Here is a 21,787-nt window from a genome sequence, read left to right as displayed (position 1 = left end):
GAGGGAGGGGCAACTGACGACATGGCTTACAGGGTTGGCTTACAGGGAATTAAAATCAACAAAGGGGGTGGCTTTGCGAGAAACTGAATGGCCCCCTCAAGGATAGAACTCAAAACCTCAAGGATAGAACTCAAAACTGGGTTTAGCAGGCCGTTGATTTCACAGGGGGAGCGAGGGAGGAGAAAATGAATACAAAACAAATCTGGTCTATTTCTTGTTTTGAGCCACTTCATCTATCTTTATAGATCTTGCTGGCAGCAGACTGTGCAGTAGGACCGCTAGCCATCATCAACATCTGGGTGCTCAGCAGAAGACGGTGCAGTATGATGACTAGCCATTTAATTTAATTGGGGATTGGTCCTGCTTTTGAGCAGGGGGTTGGACTAGATGACCTCCTGAGGTCCCTTCCAACCCTGATATTCTATGATCTTCTGCTAGCTGCAGGTTAAAAGACAGTGCACTGCCAGTAGGACTCAATAGCCACGAGACGAAACAAGGGAAATGACTTGGCTGAGTCACTCCCATGTTTGCCCAGGCACCCGGTTGAAAGAGCACCCAGGACTACGTCGATGACGGCTACTAGTCATACTGCACTGACTGCTGCCAAAAGGCAATAAACTGCTGCTGTGTAGCAACGCAGTACCACGTCTGCCAGCACCCAGGAGACATACGGTGACGGTTAGCTGAGCGGGCTCCATGCTTGCCGTGGTATGGCGTCTGCATAGGTAACTCAGGAAAAAAGGCACGAAACAATTGTCTGCCCTTGCTTTCACAGAGGGAGGGAAGGAACGGGGGCCTGACGATATGTACCCAGAACCACCCGCAACAATGTTTTAGCCCCATCAGGCACTGGGATTTCTACCCAGAATTCAAATGGGCGGCGGGAACTGTGGGATAGCCACCCACAGTGCAAAGCTCCAGAAGTCGACGGTTGCCTTGGTACTGTGGACACACTCCGCCGACTACATGCACTTAGAGCATTTGTGTGGGGACACACAATCAACTATATAAAATGGCTTTCTACAAAACCGACTTCTATAAATTCGACCTAATTTCGTAGTGTAGACATACCCTAAGACTCATGACTTATGGTAGCTAACTGCCATTCTAATGGGATATTTCTTTTTGTGCAGTTTTAGGCTCTTATCCTTTGCTCAACTGAGTTTTCCTCTGAAGGGCCTTTCTTTGAGGTGTTTAATTTCTGTAGCACACATGACAACATTACCCATGATATGCAGTACCTTAACTTCTTCCAATTGATAAAAAAATATTGGGACATTTCTTCCTTCAGAATATTTCAGAAGGTGAGGATATTCCAAATTATAGGCTGCGTACTGTATCTCCACAATGCATAATATACTAGTTTCATCATTCCAATAAATCTACCTAAACCTATTGTTCCCAACTATGATGGGATTTCTTTTGTACTAGAAATACTGGTTACTGTATAGCTATTGGAAGCCCTGTCTGATGTTCATGCTGTATTTCTCTTATTAAAGTCTTTTGGGCCAATGTGTATTTTCTGTATTTGACTTCAAGATACATACAGATTGCTTCCATGCTTTTCCAACCACTTCCCCCCCCCCCACTCATTTCTTTTGTTTGGTCCAACCCTTCTGCAGTGCAGTTGGCACTTTTTAAGGTGGATACATTTGTTCTTTCCCTCCCAGATAACACATTCTGATAGACCTTTAAATATCAGCACCTTCTTGCAAGTACCTGCAAAGTCACTGGCCAAGATTTTCAAACACAAGTGCCTAAAGTTTTAAATATCTAAATAGATTTTCTTGATTTTCAAAAGTGCTGAGCGCTCAGCAACTCTCATTGACTGATGGGAGCAGTTCAAAGCTACATCTCCTGGTACCAGCACTTGTCTGTCATAGTTTATCTATAGTGACTATTCATTTTATGCTAATAAAATATTTTAATTAATTTGAATGCTTGCAATGGCCTATTTTTCAGCTGTAACCTAAGTATACAAATGTGCACTTTCTGCAAATAGGAGGGATCCTATCAACCTAAAATAGCATGTTGCTATGGTATATTTTTGAAGATTATATAATTTTGGTGTGTCGCAGAGTATCTGGTGTAGATTATATATATATATAGATAAATGGATATATTTTACAAATATATACTACTTGTATTAAAGGTACTGCTTTGAAATTTTGTTTTAAATTGTAATAGAATCCCTCCTAATTGCAATAAGTGCACATCTATAAACTTAACTTTTGGTTATAGCAGGGGAAAAAAAAGATGCTCAAGATTTTTTGGGTCATTTCCACATTCAAGCCCTCCACAGGAAGAACATAAGCCCCATTTGGGTAGAAATAGCTGACTTCAAAAGATTTACATCCATGTCTCGGAAGTATCATCTAATGTAATATCCACAATCCTGTCCTTTTGCTGATCATTGTTGTAGAATGATTTTTTTTTCCCTTGTGTGTTCTAGGATGATTGCCTGTGGAGCTCAGCACTGCTGTGCTGGCAGAGTCCAGAAGCTTTTACTGAAATTCAAGATTTCTCTAGCTATCATTTTACTTCACGTGTTTCTGGCTACCTCGGACATAGGTAAGATATCTTCTTCCTTACTCATCCAACATTGATAGAGAGAGTGTGTGAGAGAGATTATGTAATCATTAATTTTATGGGTTGGATTTTTTTCACATATGGTCATGATTGGCCAAATTCCACTCCCATAGAAATCTATGGTAATATTCCCATAGCATCAATGGGAGCAGTTAGGTCAAATCTGAGCACTTTCAAATATCTAACTCTACATTTACATTCTTTTACTGTTAATAAGATCAGGTATAAGTAATTTATAATTAGCTATGGTGAGAAAAATAAAAATGCAACTTATTTATTAGTAATATACCATGGAGGTGGTGTAACAGTTTCTGTGCCACTCTTTGGCTGTTGGGTGTTGCGTGGAAAAAGGAAGTGAGGTCCAAAGTATGGAACAAAATCATGTATCAGAATTTGGCAATTTTATGCCATTTTTGATTAAACTAAAATATGGATATTCTTCACAGAGTTATTTTGTTTCTAATAAAAATAAGGGAAGCAGCATTGTTGTGTATGTGGTACAATAGACATGGGAGACCAGTGATTTGGGTTTTATTCCCAGCTCTGTTACTGACTGTCTGACCTTGGACTAGTGATTTCACTCCTCTGTGCCTCACTTTCCTTTTCTAATGATGATTGTGTTCCTTTGTAAAGCATTTTGACATCTAAGGATGAAAAGTGATGATAGATAATTTTAGAGGTAAAGGTTAAATGTTTCATATATAAAATACATGATGGCTTAATTTTAGAAACTGACTCCTATGCTGTGTCATGTATTTACACTCCAGGAAGTCAGAGTTTTTAGAAATTTAAACATATTTAGCAAATGGTGTGACACCATTGACTATACTGGGTTATGCCAGTGGGTGGAATTTGGTACAATGATATGATGGACTAGTTCTGAACATACTGAAGTTCTCCAGATGGCTCTTACTCAAGCACTCAGGCGGAGGTGCCTTGAACCATTATCTCTATAAAAGACATAATATTTCTAGAGCTTTGGAGGAGCAGGTGGAGCTGTGTCACTTCCCACACCTACACAAACAGCTGTAGCCAATGCTCCCCCCAGTGCACCTAACCTGGTAAATGGAGCGATCAATGGCCTTAGCTTCACACCACCCTGAATTTTTTCCATTTTGGTTGCCAGCAGCACTAGGCATTCTTCCATACCTCATTTCATCCCTAATATAAGGTGCCAAATTATGCCTTTTCCCTGTCTATATACACTAGGAGGGAAGGCTGAGAAGGACTTCCAATACTGTCTGACTTCTAGAATACCATACCAGGTGGCATAATTTATCCCCAGATATACAAATAAATCTGCGGGTAAAAAGGAGGGAAAAAAGTAACTTTAAGCAAACAAGTTTTATTTTCAAACTTCCCAGTCATTCAAGAAAAATGTACGTGAACCATTTTAAAAAGGTACCTTGAATGCCTTTTTACACTCCAGTGAAGAAAAATTACAAGATGCAGAAGGTATATAATGAAGTAAAGATTTTTATGACTTCATTAGTTATAACGGCTTTTGTAAATCAGATGTGAACAATTGACAAGCATTTGTAGGTAAATCAATGACTCCTCTTGCTACTTATATGCCAGGTCCTGGCAACATATAAACACTTGATCAACTTTACTCATGAGACTAGTCAGTTCTGTTGCAGCCTTACTAATGTAAATAACTCAGGTGCTTAAGTGCTCCTGTGTTTGTTATTTCTAATTACTTACTAATTAATATTTGCATTTGCTTATAGATGCCAGTTATTATGCACTTGATTATCTTTGCAGAAACACAAAGAATATACATTTATTTAATATGTAATACTTTCACTTAACTAGTAAGTCATTTGAAAATATCTACATGTATCCAATAGTTTTATTGATGCTTGGGACAGCACATTTAATTGCAAATTCCTGGTTTGGGAAAATACTGAGAATCCAAGCTCCTGTGTCAGTTAAAGATGACTATACTGAGAGCCAGTGCTTCACACTCATGAAAGATGTCAAGGGCAGTATTGTTACAGTAGAAGCCATTGAAAAAAGTCTTTTTTTGCCAACCATTATTATTTCACAGTTTTTAAGTATAGGGAAAAACTAGTAGTCTCAGATACCACTATTTAACAGGGACAATTCAATTACCTTTCTGCTTATTCATTAAGCAGAATTATCAAAGGGATTTCTGTGCAAACACTTTCATTACACATAAGTGCCAGAGTGACATTAACTTTGGAGAGGTGAGCATATTTGGTCAGTGACTGATCTCTCAGTGTTTGGTTTGCCAAATTATTCTGCATTCAGATGCAAGAGAAAAATATCAGAGCAATCAACTCAGATTATAATTCATTATTGGTGTTCTGTATAGTGCCTAGGGGTACTGTAGCAAAGTGACAACATACCAGCATGGCACCACCTGCTGGTCATCTTGGGAATTAGCTCTTTCCAGCCTTCAGAGCACCCTGTGCAGGCTGGTGTCTTGCCTGCCACTGGCCTTGTGTCCCTCCCAGACCCCAGTTCCCTCAGGGCTCTGCCCCAGCAGTACCTCCGCACTCTGGGTCTCCCCTCCTAGGTGAGTGGCTACTGCCAGTCCTCATCTAGCCACCACATATCATTGACAAGGGGTTAGGACCTACTATCTTTGCCTATCTCTGGGCTCCCATCTGCAGCCACAGCACCTACCAAGGCCTGCAGCCTAGGAGTTTACCAGGCTAGAGCTCCTCAGCACCTTTTGCACTGCACTAGCTTCACATATCTTCCTCTCAAACACCTAGCCCTTCTCCCTTCAGGGCAGGGGAGAGAGATTCCTACAGCTTCTGGCCCACAGCCCTCTTATAAGGGCCAGCTGGGCCCTGAGTAAGCCAGCCACACCTGTGGTCAGCTACATAGTCAGCTTCCCCCAGCTGTTCTCACTCCTCATATCAGGAGTGGGGTAACCACCTTGCTACAGGTTCTAATAAGGAATCATCGCCCCACAGTACAAGGTGTTGTATGGCAAAGAAGTAAAAATACTATCTCTACCCCAAAGAGCTTTAGTCTTTGTTTATAACAGGAAACAACCCATGGACACAAGAAACAGGTTGGAGAGGGAAGTGGGAAGATAAGGTAACAGTATAATGATCAAGTTTTGCATTTTAAGCTTTAGTCACTGCTTGCCACCTGCAAAACAGTGGTCATCAGTCAAGGTTTTGTAGGCATCACGACAGGGGTGAATCTTAAAGAGTGATTTGAAGGCCACTTAAAGCTATATAATTATTTCATCTTGAACTTTTTATTATTTAAATTTGATACATTTAGGTTCTGACACTGGGCAACTGTGAAATAACATACAGGGTCAATACTTTAAATATTCACATAGGAGCTGTGCTGTCTCAAAGCCTTTACAAGCAGATGGAACAGAGCAAGAACAACAAAAATAAAGAAAACAAAGGGAAAAAAAGGACATTTCTTGAAATATAGTATGGGCAAATTTTACGTAAATCTAATAATGTTAATACATGTGGTCATTACAATGTTATATTAAAAAGTCATTATAAAAGAATTTATTTAAAAGTTACATTTTCTTTATTTAGCTCAGGATGGTTTCCTAGGACAATACAGAGCTGTTTTTAAGACTGCATGTGAAGATGTTTGGTCTCTGTCACCAGGAATTCATGTGCCTGCCCTGAAAGAATTCACAGTCTGTGTGTACCTTAAGCTAGTGACTTCCAGTAATCCCTGGACTGCTTTTGTATACAATATAAAAAGACCTGGTAGCACTACCTCTGCAAATGGGTATGAACTTGGACTTATAGGCGACCGTGACAAATTGACAGTTTGGATGTTTGGCACCCAAATAAACTTAATGGAGAAACTTAATGTGGACACCTGGTACCAAGTGTGCATAGAGTGGAGAAGTGAAGACAAGAAGATGAAGCTATTTATAAATGGAACAGAAAAAAGAAACCAAAAACTGGTTAAAAGAAAAGACCTTATTGCAGATGGGCAGATTTTACTTGGCTGTTCACAATCATCAGCCACATCTTCTGCCATGGGTATGGTTGGTGAGCTGTACATGTTCAGAATGTGGAATGAAGCAGATAAAATATCTGGCTGCAAAGATGGTAATATTATAGGCTGGAGAAAGAAAAATTGGGTCTATAATCACACATTAGAAGAAAGTAACACTTTGCCATGTGGTAAGTACCATATGTCACAATTAAAAACAATATTTTTTGCTAATGCTGGTGTGACCACAGATACCAAACCTCTGTATTTTTTATATTGGTTTTAATTTCATGAAATCTTTTCTCCATAAAATTCTCCAATTGTTAGTTTTCAGTTAAAAATTTAAAAAGGCAATATCAAGGTTTGTAGGCCTTACAGTTTATCCAATTTGTCTAATGTCAAATGTTAAATTATGTCCCCAGTCCTGCAAACAGCTTCACTTTAGCAGACCTTTATACCCACACAAAAAGAAAAGGAGTACTTGTAGCACCTTAGAGACTAACCAATTTATTTGAGCATAAGCTTTCGTGAGCTACAGCTCACTTCATCGGATGCACATCATCCCAGTGACTTCAGTGGGGTTCTGAATGGCTGCAGGGTCTGCCTGAAAAAAGTTAAAGGCCTACGTTAATTTAATGTTAGCTCTGTGAATTAAAACACATACAGGACAATATACAGGATAGGATGCTAATAGTAACATTAACAGGTCCATGTTTTGCACGCAAAGTGTGTCCGATCCTCAGCTAGTGTGACTTGTTATAGCCCTATTGATAAGTTACACCACCTGAGGATCTGGCCTATATTTTTAATTGCTCGTTACCATGCACCATATTTTCTTCTCAGTTTTGTCTGTCTGGTGTCTATCTAGGTTTTTATACTATGCTCATCACTGTAGTGTCTGAACATAATACAGAAGTATTATATTTCAGGTAGAATGATCTTTCTTTACCTCTCTCCTCATCCCTGTTATGGGTGGGAAACTATATGTCAAAAGGTGAGTCTTGCATTTGATCTTGAGGTTGTATGAGGATTTGACTTCAGTAGAGTTGCACGATGTATCAGTAAGAAGGAATTAACCTAGCAAGCACATTGTAGAACAGTTAATATCACTTATTAGAACTTTCTTTTTCATTTTCTGTACATAAAATACATACCTTAACTTAGTCTTAGATTTTATCAGTCTCAATGTCCTCTCCAACTTCAGCTAATGGGAGGGAGAAAGTAAGTGAGATGCAAGTTATAGCCTAGACGTGACGTCACTCTTCATGTTTGCAGTGTTATTGTAACCATATGGGCCCTGGGATATTAGAGAGATAAGGTGGGTGAGGTCATATCTTTTACTGGACCAACTTCTGTTAGTGAAAGAGACAGGCTTTCAAGCTTACACAGAGCTCTTCTTCTGGTCTGGGAAAGATACTCTGATACCTGAAGCAGAGCTCTGTGTAAGCTCATAAGCTCATCTCTTTCACCAACGGAAGTTGGTCCAATCAAAGATACTGCTTCACCCACCTTATCAATCTTCATGTCTTCCAAATATCTTACCCACTTCCTCCAGCAAAAGAGGGAGATATGAAAGTCTGCTGTTTCTAATATTAAAAATACCAAGTAGGAAAAAAAGTTGGTTGGAGAAAAGTGGGGGAGATAAATGTAACGATTCTAAAAATGTCTAATCTAGTTTGCTATTCAGTTTTAGGGAAGATTTTTGGTGATGGTTGCTATATGTGTTTCAATAAGGCATTTTTGAATTCTTTCTCATGCCACTTGTCTCATCAGCAGCTTGAGAGCAGCAACCCCTTTTCCTGTTGGGCCAGGAAGGCAGCTGTAATTTAGCAAAGATATCATTCCTCTTGAAGGATTGTAGAAGTATATCAGATTTGGAGATTTTTGGTTCAGCCACTTTTGAATTATTAATAAGCAAAATAAGTCTTAAATTTCCCTCTAATCTAAAGTGTACATGTTTCACTTTCCCTTTCACTCTTATTTGAAAAGTGGCTGGCTGGATTTTCTTCCCGTTTTCCAAAAGTTCACTTTTGAGATGAAGGCCAAGCATAAAAAGCTTCAGTCCAAAAAGACAGCTATGGGCATGTGAAAACTGTTATGATAGTCATCATAAAGTTATATTAGAAGTAAGAGAGTAACCTCAACTATTCTGCTGAGAAAGGTCTATGTGAAGAGAAGTTTGAATCTGTTAATCTTCATAATATACCTTTTAAAAGAAAAACTGTACTTGGTTGCTCAAACAAGTAATATGTAACATTACTCTGTTGGCTCATATTCAATCTGTGATCCAATATATCCCCCAGATCCTTTTCAAAAGTACTATGCCTAGCCAGTTATTCCCTATTTTGTAGTTGTACATTTGATTTTTTTGTTCCTGAGTGTAGTACTTTGCTGAATTTCTTTACTGAATTTCATCTTGTTGATTTCAGACCAATTCTCCAATTTTTCAAGGTCATTTTGAATTCTAATCCTGTCCTCCAAAGTGCTTGCAACCCCTTCCAGCTTGGTATCTGCAAATTTTATAAGCATACTTTCCACCCCGTTTTCCAAGTCATTAGTGAAAATATCGAATAGTACCAGAACCAGGACAGACCCCTGTGGAACCCCACTAGATACATCTTCCTAGTATGACAATGAACCATTGATAACTACTCTTTGAGTACGTCTTTTCAACCCGTTGTTCACCCACCTCACCATAATTTAATCTAGACCACATTTCTCTAGTTTGCTTATGAGAATGTCAGGTGGGAGTCTGCCAAAAGCCTTCCTAAGATAAATAATGTCTGTGGCTTCTGCCCTATCCACTAGACCAGTAATATTGACAATATAACATAGTGTTCAACTTGCATAATTTGGAGGTGTGTAGGGGTACTACTGGTGGGAGGAAATATCTGCAAATATACACAAAAATAGTGCATAGCCATCCATTGTTATATAGTTGTAAAACTACACATAAACTATGATAAAAACATTATTAATGTTGCAAAGTTAAGCATTCAGAAGTTAGGAAATGCAACCTTAACATGCCTAGCCTCCATGTGCATGCTTTATGATACCATCTTTAATTATATGATCACATACCATTTAAAGACAGGTCCCCTGTTTCAGTCAGTGCACAAGATGGACCTGCTCTGGGGATGAATCAGAGTTGCATCATAAAGAAAGATGTTGCCTATAGGACCCCTGCCTAATTTTTTGTAATAAGGCAGGGGATTACAGGAAGTGCAAGGATGGTTTCATGGGTAAGGCAGTTCAAAAATCGTTTCTTGGGGGGCCTCAAATTGGGCTCCCAAAATTAGTGGATATTTCTTACCTTATTCTCTCTGTGCCTCAGTTCACCATCTGTAAAATGGAGATAATACCACCCTGTCAACTCATAGGGGCTGTTCCATCATTTGGCATCATATTGACACCCCCATGACTTGCCAGCAGGCTTGTAACCTTTAGATCCACTGCACAATCCTCTGCCACTTCAGATAACACCTCTGGCATCTAGTTGTTACTTCCCAGCCCGTGTTCCCCAGTCCCAATGGCTCCCAGTTCCCACCCCATGCTCCTTGTCTAATCTCAGTGCCCCCCCCCACAACTCCTTGGCCCATTCTCTTTGTCCAGCGAGTCACAGTTATTCCCCTGCACCCCAGTTTCCCATCAGATCAGTGTTGTTCCCCCTTCTCCATCCCCCTGCCCCACTGATTCTCATTCCCAGTCTCCTGCCCATCAATCCCAGTCTCTCCCATCCCAAATCCCAATCCTAGTTTCCCTCTTCCTCCACTAGCCTCCTGTCTCACTCTTTCCTATCCCCAAGCTTCTTGTCCCAATCTATCCTTTTGTCCGTCTCTTGTCCCCTCTGTATTCAAACGAGGCAGTTTTCTCTTCCATGCTGCCTGGGCTCAGCAGCAGGGGCACTGAGAGCACTGGAGAGACAGGCTCCCTGCTTTCAGTTCCAGTGCTTGGACCCCGGCATGGCCCACAGCAGCATTTGCAGGGAAAGTCCTGCTCAGCCCCAGGCTTAAATGTCTGCAGGATTTGGGTTCAAAGGAATTTCCATAGCCTCCAAGATCATGACCAGGATGATCACATACCTACTTCCTTCCGCTGGTCTAGTATTGCTTTGCAACAAACAACTTTTAAGTCTGAGGTATAAATGTGACTCTTGCCTCTGATTTAATCACACAGACTCCTGGATCATCAGTTTATGGCAGACAATCAAAATGGTAGAACATATACACTTTGCACAGGTGTCAGTAACTACACAAGTTGCCAGGCAGGGGAGAATCAAGCCCACAAAGTCTGTGCCGGTACTTTTCAGTTTACATTTTTCAGGCTTCTGTTAGCAGCTTTCTTATTTCTGAAAAGTGATAACTAGTGTGACATGTGCCTTATAAAGAAGCAGTGCCACAGATTGAAAACTCAGATCCATCCTTTAAGAATCCCCTTTGGATGCTTTAAACAAATCTGTAATGGAAATGATATCTGCTCAATGTCCCAGATAGGCTTCTGTTTGGTGAGATGCTCTAACATGGACTAGACTAGTGATGTCACAACTATAGTGCATGCAGGGGAAAGCACAAATTGCTATAAAGCTATCTGTGACTTCATTGAATATAAAGGGGGGGGGGAATAGTAAGTTTAAAATTACATACATGTGGAAAGCCTATATTAGTTTTCCTATGTGGGACATTTAGCACAACTCTACAGTTAATTTTTTTAAGGGGTATTTACTTCTAATAATTTAACAATCAGAAGAAATTTACTGTTTAAACATTAAACTGTTAGGTTACATATTAAACAGTAACATGCTTGTACTAATTGTAAATATTAGAGTTGTTATTGTGTTGTATATTTTTATTTATGTAAGGACCACAGAGAGCATGGGATGCCTGTTATAATTCTAAAAAAAACCCCAAACAATTAAATACATTTTAAACCAGGAGTAAAGTAAGTATGGCTTTACAGTCTCTGGCTCGCTCATAGAAGCAGTGTCATTAAAAATATGTTATTTTTCACTACCACTAAGAGCCTAAAAATTGTTGATTTTAATTGCATTCTTTTACATGAACACAATTCAGTTTATATCTAGGCACCTTGCTTCCTCTAGGCTTTCCTGTCCAGTCCTCAAGACTGTATCCTGGTGTCCTCTTCTTTGTGCAGCCCTCTCCCTCTTCTTTACTTCAGCGCTATGATTGTAGTAATCACTCTAGAGCTACTGCAGGGGGTAGGGGAGTTGGTTCATGGGGACAAAGGGACTATTAGTGGCGGGGTAACTTGGAGGTGGTGAGTGGTCTATACAAACCTTCTCTGCCCTTGATTGCCCAAGGGAGAGGACATCTTCTGCCTGACACACAGTTCAGTCTGGCGCTGTCAATCAGAATAGTTTCTTGGGTCTGTGGAACCCCTAAAAGCTACACTGCAATAAAAGGCCGGTGGCACAACCACAGCTGACCTAGCTCATGGGGTGCAGAGCTATAAAACTGCAGTGTAGACATTCAGGCTCGGGCTGGAGCCCAGGCCCTGAGACCCCCTTATTTTTCTGCCATTATCCCCAAATACATAAGAGGGTGGGAGTGGAGTCTGAGACTCCAGCCCTTGGGCAGAAGTTTGGATTGAAGCTACTGGGTAGTCACGGCCAGTGCTCAGCTTGTGAAGGGGAATCCCAAGTGAGGATTTCAACTGTGTTTTACAAGTTGGGTGGAAAGAATTGCTTTGGGACTTATTGCTATGTTTATTAATATACAATGGAGGATATGGAAAGGGCATGAAACAAGCAAGATAGAGATCCTTTTCCAGATTGGGGCTAAAAAAAGAAGTTTAGTTTGTCATTCCTATTACTATATTTTCTTGAATTTAGAAATTTTAAAACCTTTAGAAACCTTTGTGTTTCAACAAGAAGACTAAACATGGGGAAAATTCTGTGACTTTAGTGTCCCTGTTTGCTGACTCACATAGCTTGTGCTTTGTACCCATTAGAAGAGCTTAAATTTGACCTTTCTCTTTCTTTTCCTGCTTTTCATTGTCCTCCCTCTTTTGTGATATCAAAGTGCTCTTTGAAAATCAGAAAAAATGAGGTAATCCGTTTCACCGCAGCCCCTAGGCTATATGAGTGGTAGACTCAAATGGGGTTTATTTAAATAAAGTCCCTGCATTTATAGTGAAATCTTGAAGGGCCATGTCATGTCAGAGCAGGGCTAAAGATATTACACCTACTTTTTCTATGTTTGCTTGGTACAATTCTCAGGGCTGTCAGAATTAGCTGGCCACTTTCACTGCTCATGTGTCACAAAGAGAAATGGGCCCCTGATGAACAAGCACCTTTGTGGTTGTCTCCCGTCCATTTTCCCCCAACAGTCAGTGACAAGTGTCACCGTGCCTCAGTGGGTCACAGCTGAGGATGCCCAATTCAGGACAAACTGCTGAGAAATAAGGCAGACTCACCCCAAACTGGTGGTTATTCTATCATTAGATTATGCCAAGCCAGTAACAAAAGTAAATCTATGTATCACCACACTGGTTAACAGGAAGTAAAAAATGGAGTCTCTTTAGGCATTCCAGCCCTTGTCTCACCATCCAGACACTGAACTCTATGATGAGTGATTATGGAAAATTTCAACCAACATAGGCCTCTTCTAATCCCAAGAGATCAGCCACACAGCCAGGTCAATATATAACCTAGATTTTACCATAATCATGCTGATGCCAATTCTTTTGTAACTAAAACTTAAGGTCTAAATATAAAAGAAAAGACGAGAGTTAATAATAGTTAAAAGATCATATACATACAAATAATTGCCAACTCTTTATATTAGGCTTGTAGCAGTGATGGAATAGACTTCTGGCTTGTAAAATTTCTCTGGTAACTTCCAAAAGATTGGAAGATCCTCAGTCCATAGTTCAAAATGCTCCTTTTAGCTGTAATACTACAGTCCAGAGAATCAGCACAGGAAAGAGGCAAAATGGAGATATCTATAGGGTTTTTTATATCCTTTGCCATGTAACAGAACGCCACTGTCCATCACCTTCAGCCCCCAACTAAAACCTCTCCAGCACATCATCAAGGATCTACAACCTATCCTGAAGGACGACCCATCACTCTCACAGATCTTGGGAGACAGGCCAATCCTTGCTTACAGACAGCCCCCCAACCTGAAGCAAATACTCACCGGCAACCACACGCCACACAACAAAAACACTAACCCAGGAACCTATCCTTGCAACAAAGCCCGTTGCCAACTGTGCCCACATATCTATTCAGGGGACATCATCATAGGATCTAATCACATCAGCCACACTATCAGAGGCTCGATCACCTGCACATCTACCAATGTGATATATGCCATCATGTGCCAGCAATGCCCTTCTACCATGTACATTGGCCAAACCGGACAGTCTCTACATAAAAGAATAAATGGACACAAATCAGACGTGAAGAATTATAACATTCAAAAACCAGTCGGAGAACACGTCAATCTCCCTGGTCACTCGATTACAGACCTAAAAGTTGCAATATTACAACAAAAAAACTTCAGCAGTCTCTCGTTGGAGTCTGTTTTTGAATTGGAATTAATTTGCAAACTGGACACCGTTAACTTAGGCTTGAATAAAGACTGAGAGTGGATGTGTCATTACACAAAATAAAACTATTTCCCCATGTTTATTTTTCCCCCCTACTGTTCCTCACACGTTCTTGTCAACTGCTGGAAATGGCTCATCTTGATTATCACTACAAAAGGTGTTTTTATTCCTCTCCTGCTGGTAATAGCTCACCTTAACTGATCACTCTCGTTATAGTGTGTATGATAACACCCATTGTTTCGTGTTCTCTGTGTGTATATATATATATCTTCCTACTGTATTTTCCACTGCATACATCCGATGAAGTGGGTTTTAGTCCCGAAAGCTTATGCTTATATACATTTGTTAGTCTATAAGGTACCACAAGTACTTTTGTTCTTTTTCTGGAAATTTACTCTCTGTTTGTGGAAAGTTACTGGCCTAAGATGGAGTCCAGGGTCACATGAGCATATTGCATGTCCTGACCTGGCTTGATGACTCACAGGGGGTAACCATTGCCCATACTCTTGCCAGTGCATTCACAGGAAGAGCTATCTGGAGGGAATGAGTTTCTTCTATGGCCCAGTGTGAGAGCTAAGTGTCCTTGATGGGACATCAACACATAGCTGTCTGGGCTTAATGTAAATTTTCCTTGGTGGGTTTTCCCCAGGAATACAACTCATATGTATGATGCCAGTACATAGCCAATATTCATAACTTCAGATACAAAAATGATACATGCATATAAACAGGATAATCATACTTAGCAAATCGTAACTTTTCCATTGACGCCTTACATGCCATACTTTGTACAAGATTTGTTGCAATTGTATAACAGTGGCAATATCAATAATATAAATGGTCATATTCAATCATACAGCATCACAACAGGTAGCCCATCTTTTCTTCCATAATGCCACCTTTAAGTCACCATAGGCCCTAGCGCCCACTACAAGCCCTAAGATGTAAAACTAAAACTGCTCTGAAAATATCATATGCACCTGAGGATCCAATCTACATGGAAAGTAAATGGGAATTTATGTGTGTGGAAGAATTTCAGGATTGGGTTTTTATTCCTCACCGTTATTGTTACCTTGCGTGACAGGATGTTTTGCTTTGACAAAAATTGTGGCAGTTTATTCATTGTTAGCAGCACTTTGCCTTTTTACAGAAAAATTGGATTAAATATGAATCTGAGCATTTAATATGATGTTAACTATACCTGTTTTTTATCTATATATGGCTGGAGTGCCGCTTTTAACCATTTAGAATAGTATCTGCATTGGTCTTTCTGAGTTAGAGCTGTTCAGTTTAGTTCATGAGCAAAGCTTCCGAGATTCAGTCATGGCAGGAATTTCCACTCAGTGGCAGTGTCATAGTAACATTAACTACAAATACAAAGCCAAAAAACCAAACTGACATTTTATTTCTGTTTTGAAATAAAATTTTTCATCTTGACAGTTCTTGCTGGAAGATAGAATTATTTTGTTGGAATTGACATTTCTCCACAAAAAAAATTCAATTTTGATTAAACTATATTTTTCAGTGGAAAGATTTTCAGCACAAATTTTTTTGATCAGATCTAATTTTCTAAAACCAATCTATATTTGTGTTCCTAACATGTTCACATAATATATCTGAGAGTCTAAATGACCTTCTAACACTAGGGATCTGCCTCCAGGAATTGGTTCTTGGCCCTACACTATTTAACATCTTTTCTCAGTCTCCTGATAGAGTGATGGATTAGCCACTGGGCCAACGGGGCCTGTGCCCAGGAGCCCTGGCCAATTGGGGGCCTCCAGAAAAATGCCTCCCCCCCACGCCCTGACCCGCTCTACAGTCTGTACTATGTGGGAGATTGGTCCCTTCCGGCATTTGAATATATCTATATCGCTAAATAATGTACAGTCTTGATCAGCTAGATTTTGGTATTACACAACACAGAACCCACTAACCACATTCTGTGGCATTGGGCCAAATATGAGTCACCAAATACTGTGTTCCCTGTTCAGTTGCCAAGGTGTACCTTGGAAAACTTCCATCCAAATACTGACCCAGCCTAGTTTGTAAAATATGACATGAACAGAGGGGATAGTGATGTGGCTGAAGTAGTCCTGTGTTGTATTATAGGCTGTTCTGTTCAAGCTCTATTCAAAATCAGAAATTTTGTGTAGTTCTCTTTTTTGGTACGGACTTTTGCAGTGGAAATTTGAAAATTTTCAATTTAGTGTGGAGCTAGAAGAAAATTGCGACTTGGAAAGTCAAACTTGGAAGGTTAGAGCTATGAAGAAGACTTCAGTTTCTTCAATTAAAATGAATAGGAAGCAAAGTAAGACAGGACAAAAGTCTTTAGTATGTCAGTATTACCTGTTTAGCTAGATACTAAATGCCTCACCAGTATTAACAAATTTATCCGCCCTGCAACTCAGAATTGCTCTAAATTATGTGTTTACCATTTGCTTTGAAAAGAAAAGGAGTACTTGTGGCACCTTAGAGACTAACAAATTTATTTGAGCATAAGCTTTTGTGAGCTACAGCTCACTTCATCGGATGCATGCAGTGGAAAATTTCCACTGAATGCATCTCTTCCACTTCATGCATCCGATGAAGTGAGCTGTAGCTCACAAAAGCTTATGCTCAAATAAATTTGTTAGTCTCTAAGGTGCCACAAGTACTCCTTTTCTTTTTGCGGATACAGTCTAACACGGCTGCTACTCTGAAACCTGTCATTTGCTTTAAGGGGCCATTGTGGGAACTGGGTGCTATTGTGGTGCAAGGAATCTTATTCCCCAGGTAAACCTTATACAGTGGCAGTATGGAGGGTAGTGGTGTAAAAACTGCTAAGCTGGATTTATATCTCAGAAAGACTTCTCCCTGTCCTTACACATGGAGGTCATTCTCCTGGAGTGGGTACTGTGGCTTTAGGGCCTATTTGTGCTGGAGCAGTGCAAAGTGGTACCAGCACAGGCTAGGAGTTACTGCTTTTGTTGTTTAATAAGGAATGTTATTGACCATAACTCCATCTTAACTCAGTTTGTGTTATTGGCTCTTCTTAAAAAATCTCCTGGAAATATGCTGTTTTTTCTTTTGTATAAAGGGAGATACATACCGGTCTGAAGAACGCTATTTTCTCTTTAGACTATACACAGATGATGAGATCCTCATGTAGCAATCTCTGCTTGTTGAAAATACTAAAATCCACCATTGTAAATTCATATTATGATGTTCAAGATGACTATATTTTTTTACTCTAGAAAAAGATGTGAGGAGATGGTGACATCAGTTATTTATATAAGGACTTTCTCTTTCCCTATCTCAACAAATTAATAACCTGAGAGGAAAATCCTACCTCCTTGGCACTAGTACAGTTTTTGTTATCAAACACTTTGTATGTCAGCCATGGGGAAATCTTAGACTGGACTTTTTAGCTTTCTTAAAATAAACTTTGGCTACTTCTTTGTCTAGAACTTAGGCCCAACAATGTGGGAGATGATTTGAAAATTTTAAGAGAGTTTGAATAATGCATAGATTTTAAAAAAAATATTTTTACAGTCTTAAACTGATATTCACGAATCTGGTAATGTAAAAAGTATAATTTATGTTTATCCAGAAAGATCTGCTTGTTTTATTTCTGTTGAGAAATGGCAAAAACCTGAACAACAAAGAAACTGTTATTCATCTAATGATTATTTGGCAAATTAGAATATAAAATACTAACAATGGGCCTGAACCTGCACTTTGACAAATAGAAAACCCCACTCGCGGTAATAATTCCTATCCATACTCCCCACACTGCTGTCGGAGAAGTGGAGGCAGGCTTGTGATCCAGAAGAAAATGCTCTCTCCCCTTGCATGCGGTGCCTCCAGATCTGCAACTGGCTTATAGTTTATTACTCCAGGAATAACCGGCTCTTTATGTATTCTAATGCATTCAGTGATTAATGGTGCTTGACCTGATAAACATTACAAAATCCACATAGGGGGCTGAATGAGGAGGAGAGTGAAAGTAGAAATTTGTTTATATGGTTTCCTGTTGCTGTGACCTGAGTAGGGAGCTTTAGTCCTAGAGAATATGAATAAGTAGCATTTTGTTTTTATATAAAAGGGATGCTGTTGCTCTTCTGTTTGTTCCTCCCAAGCATGTCCCCTTCACATAGTTGTTTTCATGGTAGCAAAACTATTGTAGGGGGAAGAAGAGGTGTGAGTTCCATGGGCCCTACCCTGAAAGATGCTGACCATTTCAAGATGCGGGATGCTTTAAGGAGCTTAGTACAGTCAATGCCCATTAATTTAATTGGAACTGAGGACCTTGGCAAGAGGTACTCAGCACTTAGTAAGATTGGGCCTGTGGTGAGCAAGCCTGTGCAGGAGATGGATTTTACTTTTTATACTAGCTTGCATGCACACTGGAGCATAATTCTCCTTCTCACCCACTTAAACCCCACAGATTGATTCCAATAATGCTTATTTAGCTGTTTCCATCTTAATAATTAATTTATATATTTTATAATTTTATAATTTTGAAAAGGTATGGAAGTAGCTGATGGTAAAGAGAGGTGTCATGTTCTGTGTCTACAGGAGGCAATGGACAGGGAACGCAGCAAAGGAGTTAGGCTTAGATTGCAAACTTTTCCATGTGGGTGACAAAAGGCGGCGTAAGGGAATCAGGGTGGTTGTTAGAGGAGAGCTGAAGAAGATGTTATTTGAAAATTACGAGAGTAAGTGACAGACTGATGGCTGTATGAGTCCAAGTTAAAGAGTGAGTCGTGTTTGTGGTATTGGCATATTCACCTCCACAAGGATGTGATGAGGAAGAAAAGAAGAGTCTCCTCCAAGACTGGCAGGCACTAGTGGACACAGCAGCACCTGAGGGGCTGGGTGATCTGAATGCACACAACAGCCAGAAACAGATGGTGCTGTGAAATGTGTTTAGGAAAATGCAGTCTATGCACTATAAATGAGGAAGGGAAAGAGCTACTAGACATTTGTATTGTCAACCAGTGGATGATAACTCATACATGGTTCCAAAAGAGAGTGAGTCATTTGTTTACATACATCAGTGGTGGAAATCAAAGCCAAATTGATATGATGTTGGTAAGGAAATCTCAGAGGAATTGAGTTATGGACTGCAAAGTGATACCTAGCAAGACGGTAGCACTGAACACAAACCTCTTGTGGCAAAAATTCCAGCAAAGTGTTGGACAAGGAGGGAACTAATCTCAAAAGAAACAATATTAAAGTACGGGAGTTAAGGGGAAGTCCAGCAGAGATGTTTGTGCAAGCAGTACAGGATAAATGTTTGGCTGAAAAGGAGTGGAACCACTCAGAAGAACATGGATTGTGTGGTGGAAGAGGTTTATGGACAATACAGGTCGGGAAAAGGCAGGGAAGGAAAGGAGTAGTGCTGGATTGATGACATGCAAGTAGAAATCTGAAAAAAGAAAATGGTATGTAAAGAAAAATAAATGACTCCATTGAGAGTAAATGAAAATAAATACAAAGAAGCAAAGTGAGCTGCCAAGTAGGCAGTGAAGAAGGTCAAAGAGAGTGCCCTAGATGATTTGTATGCCAACCTTGTAAACAGCCCCTAGATGGCTGGCAAAAAGACATATAGCATTGCAAAAATAAGATGCAGAGAGAAGGAGGATGGTATTATAAGACCATTTGTAAATGATGATCAGAGGAGACTGCTAGAAAACACAGGAACAAGTGAAGTTGATGTGGAAAAAATACTTTGAGAGTCTCTTAAATGAGGCTAACCCTTTTAGGGAAGAGTTGCCAACATGTGGTATAGCAGAGGAGATGAGAAATGCAGTCTAGGAAATGAAAAATGGTAAGGCAGTGACAAAGGACCTGGCAAAAGTCTTGGGTGAGAGAGGCATAAGATGGATGAGCAGAGTGGTTAAAGCTGCAAGCCGAGACAAAAGAATTCTCAAAGACTGGTGCAAGTCTATCTGGGTCCCAATACAGAAGAAGGAAAGCATCCATGAATGTGGAAACTACCAAGGGATAAAGCTATTGTTACATGAGATGAAGATACTTGGACACATCTTGGATGCTAGGATTAGGGCAATGGTGGAACCCCTCCTTGAACAAGAACAGTTTTGCTTTAGGAAAGGATGAGGAACTACAGAGCCCATGTTTATAGTTCGGCAAGGGATAGAGAAGCAGCTAGAGTGCCAACAGGACAGCTTCTGGGCTTTTATAAATGTAGGAAACTCTCACAATAAAGTAGGATTGGAAATAAAGTGGACAGAAGAATTCTGACACCAGTGCTGGGGAAATATGCAGTGTCAGAGGATTTAATAACTATGGTGAATGCCCTGTATTGATCACCTAAAACAGTGATCCAAACATCTTTTGAAATGACAAGTCCCTTTGAAAGTCTTACTGCACCAGTGGTTGGTTCTAAGGCCACTGCTGTTTATCATATTGATGGACTATATAAGCAGGAAGATCCCAATGGGAAAAGGTGAGAAGCGCTATATGCAGATGACACAGCAAGAAGGGCACCCTCAAAGAAGACCTAGCGGAAAGAGCAAGCCAGTGCCAAGCTAAACTGGCACGGCATGAAAATGAACATGAACAATACTGAGGACCTGTGGGTCATTTGAGGTGCCCCAGGGAAATGAACATAGAGATTAGTAAGTAGACTGACCAGTTCAAGCACTTTAGCAATTGGGTCACAGAAGATGATGAGTTTGAACATGAGTGGGGAGTGCTGGAAGAGTGTGGAATAACATCTCAAGGTTTGTATATGACAAGCATATGCCACTGAGACTAAAAGCCCAACCATATAGAACAATGTTGCACCCTGCAATGGTGCAGAAGCATGGGCAAAAAACAGATCATAGGTTCAATGCCTATGGGTGTTTTGAGATGGGATGTCTTTGCACCATAAGAGGAGTTACACGAAGAGACAGATTTCAGAATGAAAGTATTAGGATGGAAGTCAAAATCCATGATGTGGCTGACAAAATCCAGGAAGTCCGACTTCACTGGTTTGGACACGGGCAGAGGATGAATGAAGGGAACCTGGTGAAAATAGCATGGCAGGTGAAGGTGGTAGAGAGACCCTGAGGAAAGCCAAGGAAGCAATAGTTGGATTGCATCAAAGAAGATGGAAAGCAAGTGAATTTTAGTGCTGCCTTGGACAGATGAAGATGGTGGATGCTTGCATGGAGGCAACCCCAGTTGATGGGATAAGCAGATGAAGATAATTTATATAGTATTCCATTCACCTTCACAAGCAGCTGTTTTGTTTAGCATCTCATCACTATTATTTCCACAAAGATAATTATACATATTACTTAAATAATATTACATCTTAAAGAACTTCCATAAAGACCAATGTGGAGTTAGAAAGAGTTTTATAGATGGCATAATGCCTAATCACAATAATATTAAAAAACCCAAACATTTCCACAGAACAACTCTCGAACACAAAGTTCTAGAACACACTTCTTATGGGATTAAATATTGTAACTTGACTTTGATTCTATCCTCTACAGGACTTAAAACTGATATCTGCTTTTTTGCACTCAGGAACATTGTGTCTGCTTGATCTTAGTGTAAATAAATAGTAGTTCTTCATACTTCATATTGAATCATAACAATTTGGCTTATAAGGCAATTTTCACCATGCCCCTTTTCATGGCCTCCAATGTGGGGGCCAAATCCTGATTGTCTCACT

At 40.0% G+C, this 21,787-nt stretch overlaps 1 protein-coding gene across 12 annotated transcripts in view; it reads left to right on the top strand.

Annotated features, from left to right (window-relative positions):
• ADGRG2 (adhesion G protein-coupled receptor G2) overlaps positions 1–21,787 on the top strand; it is a 114,273-nt gene that overhangs the window by 19,187 nt on the left and 73,299 nt on the right. For 9 of the 12 annotated variants that reach the window (XR_012669720.1, XM_048862410.2, XM_048862384.2 and 6 more), the window contains exons 2-3: positions 2,453–2,571; positions 6,132–6,737. Coding sequence is in view for 11 of the 12 variants with exons in the window: in XM_048862410.2 (XP_048718367.1) it covers positions 2,454–2,571; positions 6,132–6,737 (724 nt within the window). In the remaining variant the exon portion in view is untranslated. The remainder of the gene's footprint in view (positions 1–2,452; positions 2,572–6,131; positions 6,738–21,787) is intronic. The other 3 variants (XM_075131753.1, XM_048862463.2, XM_048862454.2) reach the window with 1 other exon arrangement.

The sequence above is a fragment of the Caretta caretta genome, chromosome 1 (genome assembly GCF_965140235.1).
Source record: "Caretta caretta isolate rCarCar2 chromosome 1, rCarCar1.hap1, whole genome shotgun sequence".
Taxonomy (NCBI): Eukaryota; Metazoa; Chordata; order Testudines; family Cheloniidae; genus Caretta; species Caretta caretta.
The sequence above is the reverse complement of the archived record's forward strand: the minus strand, read 5'-3'. Positions and strand labels throughout refer to the sequence as shown.